At 39.6% G+C, this 19,005-nt stretch overlaps 1 protein-coding gene across 1 annotated transcript; it reads left to right on the plus strand.

Moving 5' to 3' along the window:
* Positions 1-4,171: 4,171 nt before the first annotated feature.
* gsc (goosecoid) lies at positions 4,172-8,053 on the plus strand. The gene is made up of 3 exons (XM_030044996.1): positions 4,172-4,481; positions 5,566-5,825; positions 7,904-8,053. Exons 1-3 carry the CDS (start codon positions 4,172-4,174, stop codon positions 8,051-8,053), a joined length of 720 nt encoding a protein of 239 aa, XP_029900856.1.
* Positions 8,054-19,005: the final 10,952 nt, after the last annotated feature.

The raw sequence follows: 19,005 nt of genomic DNA on the forward strand, positions 1-19,005 counted from the left end.
TGCCCTCCACTGCATCACATACACAACTTATACACATCAACGCACGCTATCAGATTTACATAAGGGACAATAGACAGCCATCCTCAGGTCAGCCACCCCCTGCCCCCTCCCCAGACATTTCCACACAATTCCCCACAGTCCACATCCAGCAGTGAGGGGATTAGGCTGGTTATCAGGCCCACAGTGTACAGGACTGACTGCTGCCTCTGTTTGTTTAACTGGGGAAGTTGGACTCTGACTGGTGAGAGGAAATGGTTGAGGAGAAGTGGCAGTCTATATTTTCCCATTAGGTCTCAGTTTCACTTTGCAAGTTACATAGAAAGAGACAGATAATCTTAATTGAATTATTGAACACAAATAGAATGTGTGCCATGACTCTCTCTCTCTCTCTCTCTGTCTCTCTCTCTCTCTTTCTCTCTCTTCTCTCTCTGTCTCTGCCCCCCCCCCCCCTTCTCTCTCTCTCTCTCTCTCTCTCTATATATATATATATATATATACATATATATATATATATATCTATTCACAGACAGAAAAATGAAGATGCCAACTGGAGCTGGAGATGGCTCTCCAGAGTGATGCCATAAAAAACCTTTTAGACCATGGTTCCTCAAGGAACCATTTCTTTAAATGGTTCAAAGATGCCTCAAAGAGTCATAAAGAGTTTTTGAAGAACCAGATATGATTCTTCAAAGACGACAGGGGGAAAAAGTCAATGGAAATAGCAGTTAATTCTCATTTCTTAAAGGAAAAATATAACGGCACCAAACAGAACCAAAAATACCTCTTCATAGTGGTGCTTTAGGATAACCACTTCTGGTTCTACAAAGAATCATTCACACTGCAGTGAAACCGTTTGGACTCTTTAAATGGTTCTTTAAAGAGTACCCAACTGTCCTTAAAAGACCCATTTTAAAAAAGTTCTTTAAGGTGAGAGTGAAATGGAAAAAAAAAAAAGTTCTTGAACCTTTTTCAAGAGGGTAGAGCCAGTTGGTTCAATGAAGAACCCTTTTCATGTTTTTCAAATGAAGAACAATTCATTAAAATAAAATGCAATAATGTGATTCTCCAGTAGTTTATGGTTCTTTATGGAACTGCACAATCTATAGAAGGCCATATATAGAGCCATTATTTTCCTCTATCTATCTATCTGTCTATCTATCTATCTATCTATCTATCTATCTATTATTTGATGGTATTTGTTCAGCTGCATATAAAAAAGAACCCCCCCCCCCCCCCTTCTTAGTGAAAGCCTGGAAAGCCTCACCATGTATTTATCCCTTCCCAGAGGATGCATTACCAAGTCTCCATGTTTTATTTGCTGTATTTAGCCAGGTTTTACAGATCAGGGCTCTGATATATAAAGATGCAGCCGCTATTGTAGCTTTGTGAGTCTTGAACCTCCATCTGCAGCCTGATTGACGCTTCCATTCACCTATAAGTGCTGCCTTCACGGCGCTTCCACGGCTTTTAATTTCAAATGGACGTTTTCGTTTTAGCAATCCTTTTTACTCGGTCCTTTCACTGCCACTTGGAAGTAGAAATATAGAAAGAAAAAAGTGAAAATAATAACACCATATGACACCCCCCTCCCCCCTTTCTCTTTCTCTCTGCCGCCTGGAATCACAGTGTGACTGTATTACAGAGAGGCTTTTCAGCCAGGAGATGTTTCCATATCAAAAGGCAACAGTCCAATTTCTATCAGATCCTGCATGGAGTATAGGCTAAAGCTGCAGGAAGGATGCATTAAACACGGAGGGGAAAAATCAGCATTGCCTAATCTTTCTGACTAAAATTACGCACAAATAAATAACATTATATCTTACTACAAATAATTCAGGACGTAATTTAAATCGGATAACCAAATACTATTCCACAGATAAGCCATAAAACAAGACACACTGAATATACAGGATTGCAGGAATTAGGCTATTGGAAATTCGAGCCTATTTTAGGTCTATTTTACAGCTAATACGAACTCCTTTGTAACAATACTTGAATTGAGTCTGCCTTCATTCTTATTCGCTGCCTCATGTCCATACTTTTCCTGCTTTATTTCCCCTCCATTTTGATCCATTCTTGCATCTATTTTCGCATCTAACCGTGAGAATAATTAATGTAGCACTTTAAAATAGTTTCAAGCGAAGTACACTTGTATAGGCTATTTTCTTCTGGGTAAGGAGGCAAAGTTACGCAAAAAAGAATTTTGAATATTTCTCAGGTGCCGAAACAGCAATAACTCCCTTCAGAAAGAGTTTTGATGCATTAGTGGATAAACTATGTTGCCAGCTTTCCATTTATAAGGCCACTGTATTCCTCTCTGTCTGTATAGGGGTAATCATTTCCCATTTCTATATCTAAACGATACGTTTTCAAACCAGCAGCGGTTATCTGTTAACCTGACATAAGCATGTGTTAAGACCCTTTGAGTGTTAAATGCAATCATCGAGTCCCATTAAGGTCTGAACTGGGAATCCACGTTCCTCCACAGCCAGCGGGCCCATTTCCCCCTCCACTCATCCCTGTTGATTAGCGGTGTAAATTGCAATAAGTTTTCTCTTCCAGGCTGAATGGAGGCGATAATGGGTCGTTATCTTATCCCGGTCGGGGGGAAATGCTCGGTGCTGTGGCCCTGCGGAGAGGGAGCTGCTGCCGGGGGAAACGCGCTGATCTGCTGCCTGTGGAGAGGCAAGTTAGTGGGAGATAATAACAAGAATGCACATAATGCCCGGTACCTTCTGTCGGACATGGTAATATGTGTAGCCTAACATTTAATTTATCAAGGTGAGGAGGAAGTGGAAACCTAGATTAAACAGTCTTGATTGAGGTTTCACAACATCCCAGTCTCTTTTGCGCGCACGGACACATTTTCCCTGTACAGACTGTCTATATGAAGTGATACATTAATCGGTCTAAAGCCATAGCTTTCCATAGAAATTACTGAAATAAGGATGGCTGCTGCCGCATATAGGTTACCTGCATGAAGCTTATTATTTCATAGATAAATATAACTTTTTTTCTTCATCCAACTAGCCCTATGTCTAATCTCTGAATGACAGGTCGAAACAGCCCTACAGTAATAACATTTTGGCTATGATTTACTAAATAAATTACCTCTAGCCTAATGATAGGCTACAGTTTCTCCTTTACTCCCGGGCCCGTTGGTCTGTGTATACTACATGACTTCATCAGTAACTAGTAATAACTTTCTCCTTTTGCATATATACCTATATATACCTATAGTTAGGCTACATATAGGCTGTGAACTAACAGACCAATAACATATAATAATAACCTCAGCAATCATATTTTTGTATCATTCTATAATTTTCTATAACTCTGTCATAATGACTTTTCCTGTTAGAGGTCTATGGGTTTTATATAAATACATTAACAGAAATAAGATATAACTGTGCACTTTTCCCTTTTACCATATAGGTTTATAATCAGTTGAAAAACAATAAATTGATAAATGAATAACGACATTTTATGTTATTCATGAGGCCCAACTAGTTTCCAACAGGCTATGAACTGGTGTAGATAAAAAAAAAAAAAAAAAAAAAAAAAAAAAAAAAAAAAAAAATCATTAATTTGTTTGTATAGCCTAGGTCTTCTATATGAAGTGATAGCTGATAGAATTAGGCCGTTTCTGTCTACTCGCTGTTTTTTGTTTTTTTTAAGGAGGTGTAAATTTATTCCTTAAATTATAAGACCTTTGCTGACAAGGGAATTAATCTGATTACTGTGTAGCCAGAGCCTCTCTGACCCAGCAACAGAGTTGCCAAAAGTCTGCAAACAGTACGGATTATCTTAATTGAATTAATTCTCAATACACAGATCTTGCGCTGCTCGCCCCGCTGCAGCGCTGATCTCAGAGCAGCCCACTCCGGCGTGACGTCAGTGGGGTATAAAAGCGGGCCGGCTGTGTGCTGGTCCCGTCAAAATCCAAGTGTGCAGCCCCAGGACGAGCCGCGGAGCCACGCAGGAGCAAACCAGCCCCCACCAGAGCCATGACGCAGGCTTAGGAAACTTTCCACGGAGCTGGAAACCTGTCAGACTTGTGTCTACCACTACAGGACTTTTTTCCGCCCAGTTTTTATTTTATTTCTACCGAGCAGTTTTTCACAGCGTATCCCTCACCCCACCACCGCCACCTTTCTCGTGCACCGGGGTGATGCCCGCCGGGATGTTCAGCATAGACAACATCCTGTCCGGCCGGCCGAGCTGCAAGGAGCCGCTGCTGCTGCACCGGAGCGGCCCGGTGGTGCTGTCCGGCTTGACAGACTCTCTGTACGCCGACTACAACGGACTGTACTCGGCCGCAACCGGACCCTCTCCCCCCGCGGTTCAGTCCGTGAACGGGACCAGGATAGGATATAACGGCTACTACTACGGACAGCTGCACGTCCAGGGCCCCGGAGGGCCGCCGTGCTGCGGCTCCGTGCCCAGTCTCAGCCCGCAGCAGTGCCCCTGTATCCCGGCCGGTAGGACACACCAGCTTTTCCATGGACACTTTAACAGCGTGTCTGCAGGTCCGCGAAAACTTTTGCAGTACTTTGAATTAGCCTACATGATGCCTGAAAAGGCCCTGAATCCGGCCAAATATATAGCTCAAGACTTAAGTTTCTAGAGAAATCGGCTGACGGATCTAAAGTCATTTCAGTTGGCAAATGTTTTCCATTCGATTCTTAGTGATATTATCATAGCTATAAAAAGAATTCAGTTCATGGACCTTGCAGACACCGTATGTTAAACCAGGATTTATTCAACCAGGCGCCCTTTCCTCGTGTAATGAGGTTATCATCTAAAACAACTGCTTGTGTTGTATTTTTCAAACCACTGGTGTCTGGTATTAGATGATGATGTGTGTGTCCTGTGCTGCCTGGCTGCTTGCATGTCCTTGAATCTGCGGCTTCAAGACAGATTTCCCCCGCAGTGATAAACAAATCAACTGGATAGCCTTTTTCCTCTTATTTTATTTTCAGTTTGTTATTTACGCATGAACTAAAAACCCGCATGTCTCGAAGCGGTGCAAGTTTGCAGCAGTGAAACCAGTCCTACGCCACATGGCTGCAGATTATGTTTCTTTCCTGTGCTGACTGCTTTTGTATTTTTTGTTAAACTGCTGAGGAAAACGTCCAAGACAAGCTCCCCTGGAGGGTTAAAAACTTAATCTTATCTTACTTTAAATTTGCCCTTTTACGCATGAACTAAAATATGCATGTAGAGAACAATCCGAGCTTGAAAATGTGCCGTTTTACGGAGGAGTCTGCATGTACAGACTGTGAAATATCATCTCCAAATGTTGTTTTGTTGCTGTTTTATGCATTAACTAAAACGTGCACGAGTGTACACAGTGAAAAGCTGGTCTAAATTTTCCAATTCATGCATGGACTTTATAAAAAAAATTGAAAACACTTAAGATTGAGCTCAGCTTGCAACTTGCAGGCCTGTGGTCACACGGAGACGCTGATTTCAGTTTCTAATTTGTTGTTTTAGGCCTGAACTACGGTGTGCATGTACATCCACACAGTCAAAGTTGCCTAAAAATGTGATGTTGTTTTCCAGGCTATGACAGCGCGGGCTCAGTGCTGATCTCGCCGGTCCCTCACCAGATGATGTCCTACATGAACATGGGCAGCCTGTCCCGGACCGAGCTGCAGCTCCTCAACCAGCTGCACTGCCGCAGGAAGCGGCGGCACCGGACCATCTTCACGGACGAGCAGCTGGAGGCTCTGGAGGGCCTCTTCCAGGAGACCAAGTACCCGGACGTCGGGACCCGGGAGCAGCTGGCCCGCAAGGTCCACCTCCGGGAGGAGAAGGTCGAGGTTAGAGCCGCTTTGAATTATTCAGTTACAACCTTACACCTAGAGCCACCCTTTCCGTTTCCCCCATTCACTGTGATGTCTTATTTTGCTCATTCCAAATCAACACCAGTATTTTGTTATCTGTTGTTACAAGACAGGCAAAAAGTCACGCTTATGAGCTGGATATTATAACAACAACAACAACAACAACAATAATAATAATGATTATTATTATTATTATTATTATTATTATTATTATTATTATCATCATCATTAGTAGTAGTAGGAGTAGGCCAAATGTAAATTTGCATTCGGTACTCTAGAATTTAACTGGTATTGCTACCATATATAAAGGTGGAAAATATTTTATTTTTAAGCTTATTTTGTATAGGCTATACATAGTGTAATTTATTCATTTCTTTTTTCCCTTTGGGTCTGTCACCTTTTAATAAGCGCTAAAGAGCCATTTTTATCTAATAACATACAATTTTTGTTGAAAAAAAAAAAATCAGTGGCATTCTTGCATATAATTTAGTTTCAAATGACACTGCAGGTGGAGGCAGGTTCAGATTGAGCTGCTTTTGCATCAACAAATCTATATGTAAAAGGAGGCTTTGCTGTAGTGGAGTTCTTACAGTGGAAATTAAAGGTGCATTACGTAAAATTGTCAGCGGGCCTGTTTGAGACTCAGCTGACATAAAAAATAGTAAGCAGGCAAGTCTGATGTTGAGTTGAAGTGGATCTCATCACTTGCTTTTAGATGCTTATTCCATTTTTTTCTGTCAGTTGCGTCTAAAAGGTCCTCACTTAAATCAACCCTTCAGCTTGTAGCACGGACTGAACTTTAAGCAGCTGGACAGAGATGATGCCTGAAGCCACGCACCGCACATGCATGCAGCAGTCAGATACCACCCTGGTCTTGAAACTATTAGCTTGAATTAAATCGTGTTGGCCTGTAATTTCTGCCTGGTCGCCTTATGATGGGGAATAACCCCTCTAGATTAGCGGTATTCAAAGTGTGGTCGGGGGACCCGGCAGGGGTCCTTGGAGGTCTTTCAGGGGCGCTCTCAGCAAAATGAAGACCAGTGTAAATGCATGCGAAAGGCGTCAGGATCAATTTAGTCTGTAGAAATGGAGTTTTGTTGATATTTGGCATGGTTTGTTGCTAATTTTCTGGGCATTTTCTTGTCATTTTTTTAAAAAACGAATTCATCAGTAATTTGTGAGTTTTACTCATTTGGAATTTACACATGTCCTTTCCCTTTTGAAAGAAATCAAATGAATTCGCTATGAGGGAAAAAAGTGAAATTAGCGAATGAGCAAAATTAACTAGAACATTTATCTTAAAAAATAAATAAGCAAACAAAAAAAAAAAGGAAAAAAGAAATAAAAATATATACCAAACATTTGCAATCGCGGAAAAGCAGAAATGCATTGAAAATGAATGACTTTATATATATATATGTGTGTGTGTGTGTGTGTGTGTGTGTGTGTGTGTTGTGTGTGTGTATTAATGCTTGTGGGGGAAAAAAAATCAGTCTCTTTATATAAGGCTCCCTACAGGGCAAAATTAGTTCAAGTGAGGATCCACGAGTTTCTTGGTCCAGGACATGAAAAAATTTGAGTTGGAAAAGAAAAATAACACCTATATGAGTTTGTTTTGTATCGCATTTGATATATCTAGAATTTCTTGCAGTTTATTGCGCACAGCATTTTTAAACGACCAAAATACCCAGAAAACATTTGTTACTTCTTAAACTGAGTTTCCTTTTAGTTTTCCTCAAGTAATTTCAAACATAAGACATTATTTCCATATTGTACGACAATGTGATAGATACTATTTGCTCCACTGAAGCTACAGCAGCCCTACATCATATCAGCTTCACTTCTGCAAAATTGGCAAAACCATGGAAAAGCAGCAGCGGGTCACTGAGCGGCAGCGTCCTCTGGGCATGGCTCACATCATGGGCATCGGGGTTTTCCCAGAATTGTTTTCACTGATCATGTAGAGGTGTCAGAAACTCATGTGTCACACATGGCAGCCTTGGCACTGCAGGCTTAAAGCATGCTTTGTGTCCTCTGTGCACTGTCGCATGCAGGTTTGGTTCAAAAACAGACGCGCCAAGTGGAGGAGGCAGAAACGGTCTTCGTCAGAGGAATCGGAAAACTCACAGAAATGGAGCAAATCGACGAAAACGTCCGCGGAGAAAACCGAGGAGAGTAAAAGCGAGGTGGACTCAGACAGCTGATAATAAAAAGAGAAAAAGGAAAACCGAGTGCAGTCCGAACCCACATCGCTCTTTCTCCACGGCCGGAGCCGGCGTGCGCGTCACGTCATGTGGAAGTCACGTGGACTGGACGCCACGCCGGTGTGCTGCCGCCCTTGTTGCCATGTTGCACAGTTGTACAGTAAATATTGCATTTGAATATGTGCCCGCTATTTATATTTAATTTAAGTCTTTAAATGTTAGGCCCACCAGGCGACGTGACGCCTGCTGGCTTTATTGATATGTCTGAATATATCGCAGTGGTATGTGACATTTTAATGGATATTATCGTAAATGTTGTAATTATTATTTTTTCCCCCTCCATCCTACATAAATGGTGTAAAGTATTCATTGCGCTGAATACACAGGGGGGAATGTGTCGGGGTGTGTGTGTGAATAATGTAAAGTGAACAGTACAGACATGTACAGGCTGGTCAGCACCGCGCAGAGGTGTTATGGAGGAATATGACGATTTTTTAAATTTTATTTTTAATTTGCAATTTAAGAAAACCTACTTAAAAGGACAACGAATATGCATTAAAACATAAAAGATATCAACGCAATGTCTGATTTCATTTATTCATATCATTCATATTATTATTATTATTATTATTATTATTACGGTAAGCTGGAGAAATGTAATATAAATTCATTCATTTCACTTCATTTTTAATTTGAGTGATTTTGAAACAGGGTTAAAAGATCAGGCTGTAAGATTTGGAGATGTAAGATTCCGTGTTTTGGTTAGTGGGCGATTTAAACAATACAAACTGGTCTTAAATATTGATAATTTACAAAATCTAATATATAGGAATAGAGTTTCCAACAGTAGCTTGGAAATTAGTTGAAATTAGCCCAAACGTCCTTTGCTGAAAACATTGACTTCACTAGGCCTATTTTAATCTCTGAATTCAACATTTGATACAGTGACGTTATTCTGCTGTCGTTTTATTTATTTACCTTTATTTCTGAGCTGTAGAGAAATACAAAGCCAAAGCTCTTACTTTACTCCATCAAATATTCCCAAATCTCTGTGAAAACTCCGTTGTAGAATTTGTGCTGCTCCGTGTTTCCTGTTGATTCCAGCAGTGTCAAGAACCGCTCAGGATTATTTCTGCCGCACATTTTTAGAACTATTACCCATTTCTTATCCAAACTGTAGAATCATCAAGAAAAAATGCACACAGAAAAATACAGGTGCTAACTGGAACCAAAAATGGTTCTTCAGAGTGATGCCATAGAAGAACCATTTTTGGTTCCACAAGGAACCTTTTAGCAAGAGCTTCTTTAAAGAAGCCTCAAAGAACCTTCAAAAAATGGTTCCTCCAGGAACCAGTTTTTAAAAAAATGATTCTTTAGTATTTGTTCAGAATAAAAGGTACTCTGAGCATTTTAAATCAAATGATTGTGTGAAGGTTGAAAACCAACATGAACATGTTGCTGGTCGGTTCTCCACGTTCCTTGTTCCTTCACTGGGTTCCAGACGAGGTAGCCTATTAAAAATGTCAGCTGTGACGCTGTGGCATTTTTCACTGTTTTCTGATGGTTTATAGAGTGAGACATTAATCCATTCACAGAGGAAATAATCTGCACATTAATCCACAATGAAAAGAACAGCTAGCTGCTGCTGCCACCAAATAACTAATAAAAATGAAGAACTTTTAGTACTTTAAAGAACTACATGAAGTGTGTGAGAGGACGCGAGGATGCGAGGACGCAGCCCCTATATTAAGAGGTTCTTCAACTGGTGATGGTTCTGTGAAGAACCATTAAGAACCAGTATTTTTCTGAGGGTACTCTCTGACAGCGAGGCAATGAACATATATAAGGAGAAGAGCTTCACTAAAAATAAACGAATCAATGAAATTAAAAAATAATTTTATTATATGAAAAAGCTTGGCTTATAAACATATAACATATATACAAATAAAACAGTAAATAAATTAGGAGGGAAAATATGACTTCCTCAAAGCAAACAACCACCTCAACAAGTTTAGAAAGAAAACATTTTTCACAGTTTTTGTTCCTCAAAAGTCTCTGTCCTAATGTAACTGACATCTGGTTGGTTCTCCACACCAGTGTCTTTTTGAGCTATTTTTACATTCTAGCTGCTGATTGTTAGGATTTTTTCCCCATATTTTTATCATCTGATCCTCAATATCACTAGATTTGACAATCTTAATGCCAGAAATGATAAGCATTCAATGTGTCCCTCAGAATTTTATTCTTGTCAGGGCTAGAAAGCGTCACAGTCAGCATTTAGATCCTAAAACTCTCCACTGAAACCCACATTACATTTTTCACAATATTACACTGCTGTGAAAAAGTTAAAGTGAAACAAGATTGACAAAAAAGTAAGAAAAAGAACGAGAAAAAAAGCAGAAGAAAAAAATGAATTTCTTCTTTCATTCTTTTTCTTTAAGGAACCTGCATCATATCCTCCATGAGATTTGATATTTAATATTTAATAAAAGCCCTTTACTGACAATGCGATATCCTGGTGGAAACCTATGAATTTACCTTCAAAACATTTCAGCCAGCCTAATTCAAATGGTGATTCACTGATCCTGTAAATAAAAGGTGGTGTGTGTGTGTGTGTGTGTGTGTGTGTTGGGGGGTGGGGGTGGGGGGGTAAACTGGGCTTGTTGCTCCAAAGTTAAGTGACATTTTAATTTGACAGAGGCTGGATCCATTATGGGATTTGAAATACAGAACAGTGTTAATAAATTATACATTAGTTGACAAGAGGCTGCAGAGCCAGTGTGAAATTCCTCTGCAAATCCGTTTGCTCAAATGATGTTTTAATCCGGCGAAAGTGCAGACGTGCAGCATGACAGCAGCTCTGTGATGTCTGCTTGGCTCTAATCAGAGCTGACTGCAGAGCAGCCTCTGCAGCCCACACGGCTAACCAGAGCTGGACCCATGCAAACACACCAGTTTAGAAGCAGTGATTTGTTGACCTCCACCTCACAAGCTCAGCTGTTATCCATGCATGCAGATCTAATGCACAGACAGGCCTGCAAATGAAGCATTTGCTTTATTTAAAGGGGCAATATAGTATGAATTTAAATTTAGTTTAAGTTTAAGTTAGTTAGTTTAAAATGCAAATTAAATCTAATAAATTAAAGCTAATTAAAGGACCGCATTCTCAGAAAGCCAACAGCATACATGCATCACAGCTGGACTTGGTCCTGATTGGCTCTCTTCACTAAATTGCTCCCATGTCACCAGTCTGCAGAATTTGAGCCATATACTTGAAAATAAAACTGTTTTAAGAAAATGGAACGGGACCTTTAAACTAGCTTCCAAATAGATGCTCATATTAATTAATTAAAATTATTAGCATCCATATATTCTCTAAGGTTTAGATTGTTTAGATTCATCGGTTGAATGGCTTAGATATTTATTTTATTTACTATATTTTATTTATATTATTGTATTTTTTCATTTTACACATATTGTTTAATATTTTACATTTTGGAGTCTTTCTTAATTCATGAAGCATTTTGCCGTGATCAGCAGTATAAACTAAGTAGCCTATAATAACCCTACAGGGACTTGCAGTTTGCCTGTGGTGCTCAATTGTAAGTCTGTTTTGACCTTATTGTGCTTATTTTTCATTTATTTATCTATTTATTTTATTGTTGTATAAATGTGATATATCTGTAATATTCTTATAATACTGCTATAATGTCTGTGGTGCTCAGTTGTGAGGTTATTGTGACTTTTTGATATTATCATCATCTCCCGGTGGCATCAGTATTATATTCCTGTAATATTTTTACTGAGGCTTATTGTGTATGTTTGGTACTCAACAGTATGTAGAGCTCATGCTGTACTTGATGGTACTTATGGTATCTCTATAATATCTTCAAAACAATCCTATAATATTCACAGAGGCTCTGATAGCATCATCTATGCTGTAATATTAGAATAGCAGTCTATCCTTTAAAATGCATCATAGGATTCTTATAACCCCTCTGGGTGCTCTTGATGCAAATAATAATGATTCTAAAACCAAATATATTAAGTTGCACATATACAGCAGGTGGCAGTCCGCAGTGCTGACAGTAATTTAAATAACAGAGAGGACACAGAGGACAGCACTGTTGCTTGGAGATTTAGCAGTAATATGGGAAACATACAAAACCAGGGAGGATGGCTTGGTTGTAAGGAGAAAAATCCCCCACGTTTGATTGATTTGTCTTCAGCGTGTATTTGTGAGCAAAGCCCCAGATATTTGAATTTGCTTTATTTCAAGGCATGCTTGGGTACAAGCACATCGACATATTGTCCTGAGTGTATCATCATCTTTACTATGATAAATGGTGTGGGTTGGCTGATATATATATTCTATGTTTCTGCCTGAACTGATTCTTTTCAGGGTGGAGAAGCCTCTGAAACGGCATCATGGGACAGAAAAACTCTCCATCGAAAACAATGCAATTCTTGTAGCTGGTAGATTTCACTGCAGCTTTTCAAGGCTCCCACTTCTGTAACTGTTGAATGAAATCACATCCTCACCTACGCCTCTGACATATCAGAGGGGAGCCATGCTGATTGGCCATTATTTGATTTTTCTTAAAAGGCCAATGTCAGGTAACTGATATATCTGTCTTGTTTTTATTATTGTCATGTATTTCTTCTCCTACAAAGGTGGATGCTACATTCAGTGAAAAGATAACAAAGTAACTAGCAGTGACCTGCTGTGAAAGTCACTCCAGCGTTACACACTGGATTGACTTTCACAGCAGGTTCTTTAAAAGACCAGGTGGTTCCATCATCATTATGGAACCACAACCAAAGAACTGCTTTATGGTTTCTAACTTGAAAAATAAATAACATTTGAAAAGGATTCTTCATTGAACCACCAAGAACTATCCTGAACAAAATTCTTTAGGGAATGTTTTTTGGTTAAAGTTCTTTGAAGAACCATTTCTAGGTCTTCACATAATTTTTTTAATGGGTCCTTGAAGCAGCTTTGTGGATTTGTTGACTAGCTAAATGGAAATGGTTCTTTCAAGAACTATGGAATCAGAAGTGGTCTTCTTATAGCACCACTATGCAGAACTATTTTCTGTTCTTCATGATACCTTTATTTTTTCTTTAAGAAATGAGAACTAACTGCTATCTCCATGCACCTTTCCTTTTCTTTTAAGTAACCATTGCAAGAAATTGTTTTCTGGTTCTTTGAGATACCTTTGGGTCATTTAAGGAACACAGTCTTAGGAACGATGGTCCAAAAAGTTCTTGATGGAGCCAGAAAAGGCTCTCCTACGGCATCATTGTGAAGAACCCATTCTAGGTTCCACTGGCACCTTTTTTTTCTGTGTGTAGATGTCTCATTTAGGGGAACACATTTTAAATCATGTTCTTTTTTGTTGTTGTTGTTGTTGTTGTTGTTTTTAATTTTCTCTTTCCTGTACTCCAAACTGCATATGGAAGCAAAACCATGAAACAACCTGTGATTGTAGTATGAGGCTTTCAAATCTGTTACCCCACATCTGGATTTGCTTCCATGGTAATCTATTGGACTGGAGGTGTAAATTTTTACTCAGGCTATTAAAGTGTGCGTTATTCATAAGGGCTGACATAGATTTTGCAGCTGTAAAATGTCACTTTACACTTTCATGTTGTAAACACTGCAGTGAGATGTACCTGTATTTTGAAATACATGGGGTTTAAAAAAAGGAAAGAAAATAGATTCATTTTCCATCTAAAATTCAGCTCATCATGTGAATATACCTAAAGTCTGGGCAGATCAATATTGATCTATCTATCAATGTATGTGCTTGATCTTTCTTATACTACAATCAGAGGGGAAATGATACCCTTGGCTTCTTTCAGTTGTGGATTGATCATGAGGAAAGTAATAACAGCAGACTTCTAACATGACTTTTTAAAAACAGATTAAAGCCAGGCCAGATCAGGCACTTAAAGATTTGGCAACAATACAAACCATGAAACACACCATCCCTAATAATTCCTTAAATGTGCAGCTGTGATTTATTAAGTGTTTCACTGCATAGCACCAGCGAGATCCACAAAGTACAGAGCCAGAGTCATTAATCTTTTTTTTTTTAACAGCAGTAATTTTCTATTTCACAAATTTAATGCATCTCTTTTTCTTTTTTTTCAAACCATTATTTCGTTGACCTTTTTATGCATAGTTCCCAGCACTTGGAAAAACATAGGTGGAGTCCAAGAAAAATTAGGTATTGACTTAGCTTTCAGAGTAGATAAATCTTTGCTCTGTTTTGCGAGTGTTTTGAAACCAAAAGAGCTTTTTTTGTTTTTCATTTTTTGTCAATGACAGCCAGTGGGCGAGCTTCTCTTACGTAAGCCCCAGCTGATGATGCTGATGCCTGATTTATTTACTCTTCGCATCCAAATACGTCCAGTATCGGTGCTACAGCATCAGAACTGGTGGGGGTGTGGTGGTGCTGGGGGGGGTGAGGGTGGGGGGGCATGTCTCTGAATGATGTTGTTAGTGTTTGGGGGTCTGGAGAGTTTTACCAGTCACGGATTTGGCGGCTGGACTGACAGCTCTTGGGTGGATTCCCTGCTCTAAAGATAGACAGGGGTGTTGGCCGCTCTGTGGTCCACTTCCAGAAACATTTCAAAAAATGGCCTCCCTCATCATGGCAGGCTCAGCGAGTCCTACGCAAGCTAAGACAAATAATGCATATTTTTACAAAATGTAAACTTCCTCCTATATTATTACCATATTTCACTGGGATGACGTGTGGTTTGGAGTTTGTTTTCCTTTGGTTCCACGACTGTCTTTCTGTCTCTGGCTTGAGGAGGGCCCGTTCCTTCCAGAGCGCCTGAGCCTAGAGGCTGGATTAGGGCTGGATGGATACACAGACATGCACACAGGCATGCACACACACACTGCATAGTAGTAAAACAACCGCTTAAATCTCCAGCTTATGACTGCAGAATGGAGCTTCCAGTTAAATCGCTGTCACCACGCCTCTGGTTTTGCTTGGTAATTTATAGTGCTGAAGATGTAAATTTTACAGAGAGTGTGCTTTCCACAAGATCCAACATTATGACAGTTGAATAGTTTTAAATGGATTTTGTGGCTGCAATATATTGATTTACACTTTTAAGCTTTCTAAAAAACTAAACTTTTTAGAAAGGTATTCACATTCCATATGGTTATGGTTTCATCCACAAATTTAGCCTTTCATTTGAGTATACAATAATTTTGATTGATCTACCAATCTATCTATAGAGGTTCAGGCTGCATGGATACACAAACATGCAGACAGGCACACACACACACACACACACACACACACACACACACACACGCTGAAAACGATTCCAAGTTTGCACATGCACCCACACAAATGCATGCCATTCAGCAGGATGGCAGCACAGCCCCACGCTAAACAAATACCTAAGTGTAAGGATCCTTTTATAGGCTGAGTTAGCGCCCGCGAAAGCTCTTAACTACTGTAATGTTCTTTCTGACCAGCCGTGTAATTACACTGCCTGTCACCACACAAATCACAGCACACCAGTCATCCGCTGACTTCAATTAGACGACCCCCCCCTCCTCCCACACACACACACACACACACACACACACCACCACCACCACCCACACCCGACTCCCCCACCCGGCTGGCTTAACCACCAAGGAGCCTTAAATCTGAGGAGCTACAGCGCGGGTCAAACTCAACCGCTGCCAACGTTCGCCGATCTCCAAGGTGGAAGAGGTGATTGTAAAGCTTGTGACAAGCCTCTGCAGGGCCGCCCTCCAGGGGCCGAACCCTGCACTGTAAAAAACACATGAACACACTTCAACTTTCAAAATGAAACAGCAGTGAGTAGTTACGTCAAAGTGTATATGTTCCATCGATGAATACACTATGTGATGAGCACGTTTTAATGCTATGCATTTTTTAAAGGGATAGTTCACCCGTTTTGAAAAATGTGATGTAATGTGTTATTTCACTTCCCCCTAGCTGTTTTGTAGGACAGTAGTTGTGCTATCATCCTCTCATTGTTCCTCTTGTAGGGTAACAATATTGACTGGACCCAGTAAGACCAACCAGCTGCCCAACAAAGAGAAAAGTTCTTGCTTGTTGGAACTGAAAGAGCTGTTTGCTCACTTGCTTTGGAGGCTTGGAGTACAGTAGTGGTCATGTAAGAAAATTTCTAGCTAAAGCTCCATATTAGATGTAAGTGTTTTGCTAGCTCTCACCTCTTCCAGTGAAGTGTTAATTTGGTAAAATAATTCTGTGTAAAATAGTGGATTTATCAGTGGCTGTGCTAATGAGCTAACGGTTGCTGTTACCACTGATGAGCCAAATGGAGGATGATGGCGCGCAGATTAAACGCAAAGTGAATTTTCACCTTTCAGACTCACGCAAATATGGCTGCAAATTTTCCACTTGAGAAATTTCAACCAATGCAAATATGCAAATTTATGCGTCAAGAGGGACGTGAATGCACCAAATCTGCATCATTCACGCTGCCTGTCACGAATTTGCATCTTTGCATCAACTTTGTATGTAATCACGCCACGTGAAAAATTCACTTGGCCTTTGGCCTGAACAAACAGTAACAGGTGCAACTGAAGTGTCAATCAACAGGGGCGGGAGGAATACAAACTGAGTGTTCTGATTGGATCGCTCAACTCTTACATGTTAAAGTAGCGTTTAATACTGAGCAACATTGCCGCTGTGACTCGAGAAATCAGCTGATAGGCCTCTCTGTACATAGAAAGGACTTGAGATTCATTTCTTTTTGTTTTCTCATCCCAGTGATGACGATGAAAAACATTTTAACGGAAAGCTGCAATTGTTTGCCATTCCTTTTGTTGTCAAAATGTGTTTACTCATGAATATTAATCAGTCATGGGGTGGTTACTTCCCTTTAACACCAAAACTGATCCTTGTGTGGCAGGGACAGAGACAACACAATTTTTACTGTTTAAATTATTACCAAATATTTTTTACAGACATGCATTATGGTACAAATATGCCTCTAAGTGCAATCCTTTAATGAGGAGTTAGTTTTACTAAAATACTATGACTTTTTACAGTGCAATTTCTATTCTGGAGGTCTTTAAGGCCTGTCTTGCCCCGCTAGGGGGGTATAATGTGTTGCTGTGGTCAGCTCACGCCAAGGCAAACACACATGAATAATATGGATGAAGTATACCTATCAAAACATTTGTCCGCCTTGCCCACCCTGCCTGGCGTGCACCGCAGGCTGGGGTAATTGGGGTTTTCAGTTGGTTGGTGATGGAGAGCGGGGTGAGCATACATCGGGATGGAGGTCTGACCACTTATTACCGCCTCAGGCTGAACCCGACACTACAGGCCCAAGGGAGAGGGTGTGGTTTGAGGGGCGGGGGGCGAGGGGTTGTTATAGGGTTAACCTGATGAGGGAGAGAGCATGAGGAAAGTGGTTTCAGTGGGTACTTTGTGATGAATTCAAGGTGGTGGATGAAGTAAATGAGTTTTATAAAGCCATATTTTGAGTTAATAAAAACCTATTATGGCACCTGAAATTTCATTGTAGACCAACATATGGTAATAATGAATGTGTCATCCCACACAAATGATGAAATGTCCATCTGGGCCAATCAGGAACAAACCTGTCACCTTATCTTGAGCTGTAATTTCTCAGTACAATCTACAAATAATGCATCCATAAGATGACTTCTCCTGTGATGGATCAGGAGCTGAAAGCAGCAACGTGGTCCACACAAGCTGATATTACATCTTAAAAAGTCGCCACATTAGCTTCAGGATTGTTGATAGATTTAGATCTTTATTGGGATTTTTTTTTGTAATTTAAAAACAAGTTTTGGTGATACTTTTCTCATGATTTAATTCTGAATAAATGATGTTTTTGAAAGAAATGAAAGTGAATTTGCTCAAGCTTCAAAGTGTTACGTTTCATGAAAATCTGCTCATTAACATCTGATATTGTGCATGAGGTGTACACAAATAAATAAATAAATGTTGTAGTGCTCCCTTACACCAGTGTATTTTGGAAAATGCCAGAATGGAAAAATCAAATGACATGTGCCGTTCACTTTTATCAAAAATGATCTCCTCCAGAAGAACAATAATAGGCAATAAATTACCACCACACAAAATTTAAATATCCACATCCAGTCATAATAATAGTGAAAACAGAAAATAATGTGACTACACAAAAATCCACTGAATCTCACAACTCATCAATATCAACTCATCAAAAAGGGACGATGAAAACTTTATCTGACTGAAGCTATATGAAAATTAAGAAAGTGTTACTGAAACTGGGTGTGAGAAAAAGGACGCTGGGAAATTATATTTAGGGACATGATGTTCAAAATGTTTGCTGTCTTCTGTATTAAAGGGATAAAAAATAAAATAAGAAACATATATAGAATTTCACCGCCGACCCTGCAGCTAACATGCTAAAAAATAACCACAAACATAATGCATGTTGGCCAAATTGAATTATCAGCAAAAAGTTAAACCAAACACCACTGCCAGTTTCATTTACAATTTTAGTGAAACTGCACATTTCATGACATTTTACTTATTTTATTTGCTTTCCAGCTCTATCTAAATTAAACATCACTGGATGCACACTCAGCTGGGCTGGTGGGACAGCTGAGCGTGCATTCTTCCATGTCTTTTTTTTTTTTCCTCCTTATAAGAATTTTCTCATAAGGGTTTTCCTGTTCCTTGGTGTTGGTCAGGCTTTGGTGGGCCTGCTGTGACTTTCCAACATAAATGCCTGTTTCTAATGTCTATCTATCTATCTATCTATCTAATGTGATTGACTGTTGAATAGGTACATCTAAACAGGCTCATTCAATTGAGATGAATATCTAACTAGATTTGCATTAAATGAATAAAAATGAGATCCAAAATTGTTATATTTAAGACATTGTAATACTTTTCAGTGCTATA

This window comes from Myripristis murdjan, chromosome 22, assembly GCF_902150065.1.
Source record: "Myripristis murdjan chromosome 22, fMyrMur1.1, whole genome shotgun sequence".
NCBI lineage: Eukaryota > Metazoa > Chordata > Actinopteri > Holocentriformes > Holocentridae > Myripristis > Myripristis murdjan.

Coding starts and splice junctions, on each gene's coding strand:
- gsc (XM_030044996.1), top strand. CDS start 4,172: ATGCCCGCCGGGATGTTCAGCATAGACAACATCCTGTCCGGCCGGCCG. Junction 4,482..5,565: donor GTGCCCCTGTATCCCGGCCG/GTAGGACACACC, acceptor GTTGTTTTCCAG/GCTATGACAGCGCGGGCTCA. Junction 5,826..7,903: donor TCCGGGAGGAGAAGGTCGAG/GTTAGAGCCGCT, acceptor TGTCGCATGCAG/GTTTGGTTCAAAAACAGACG.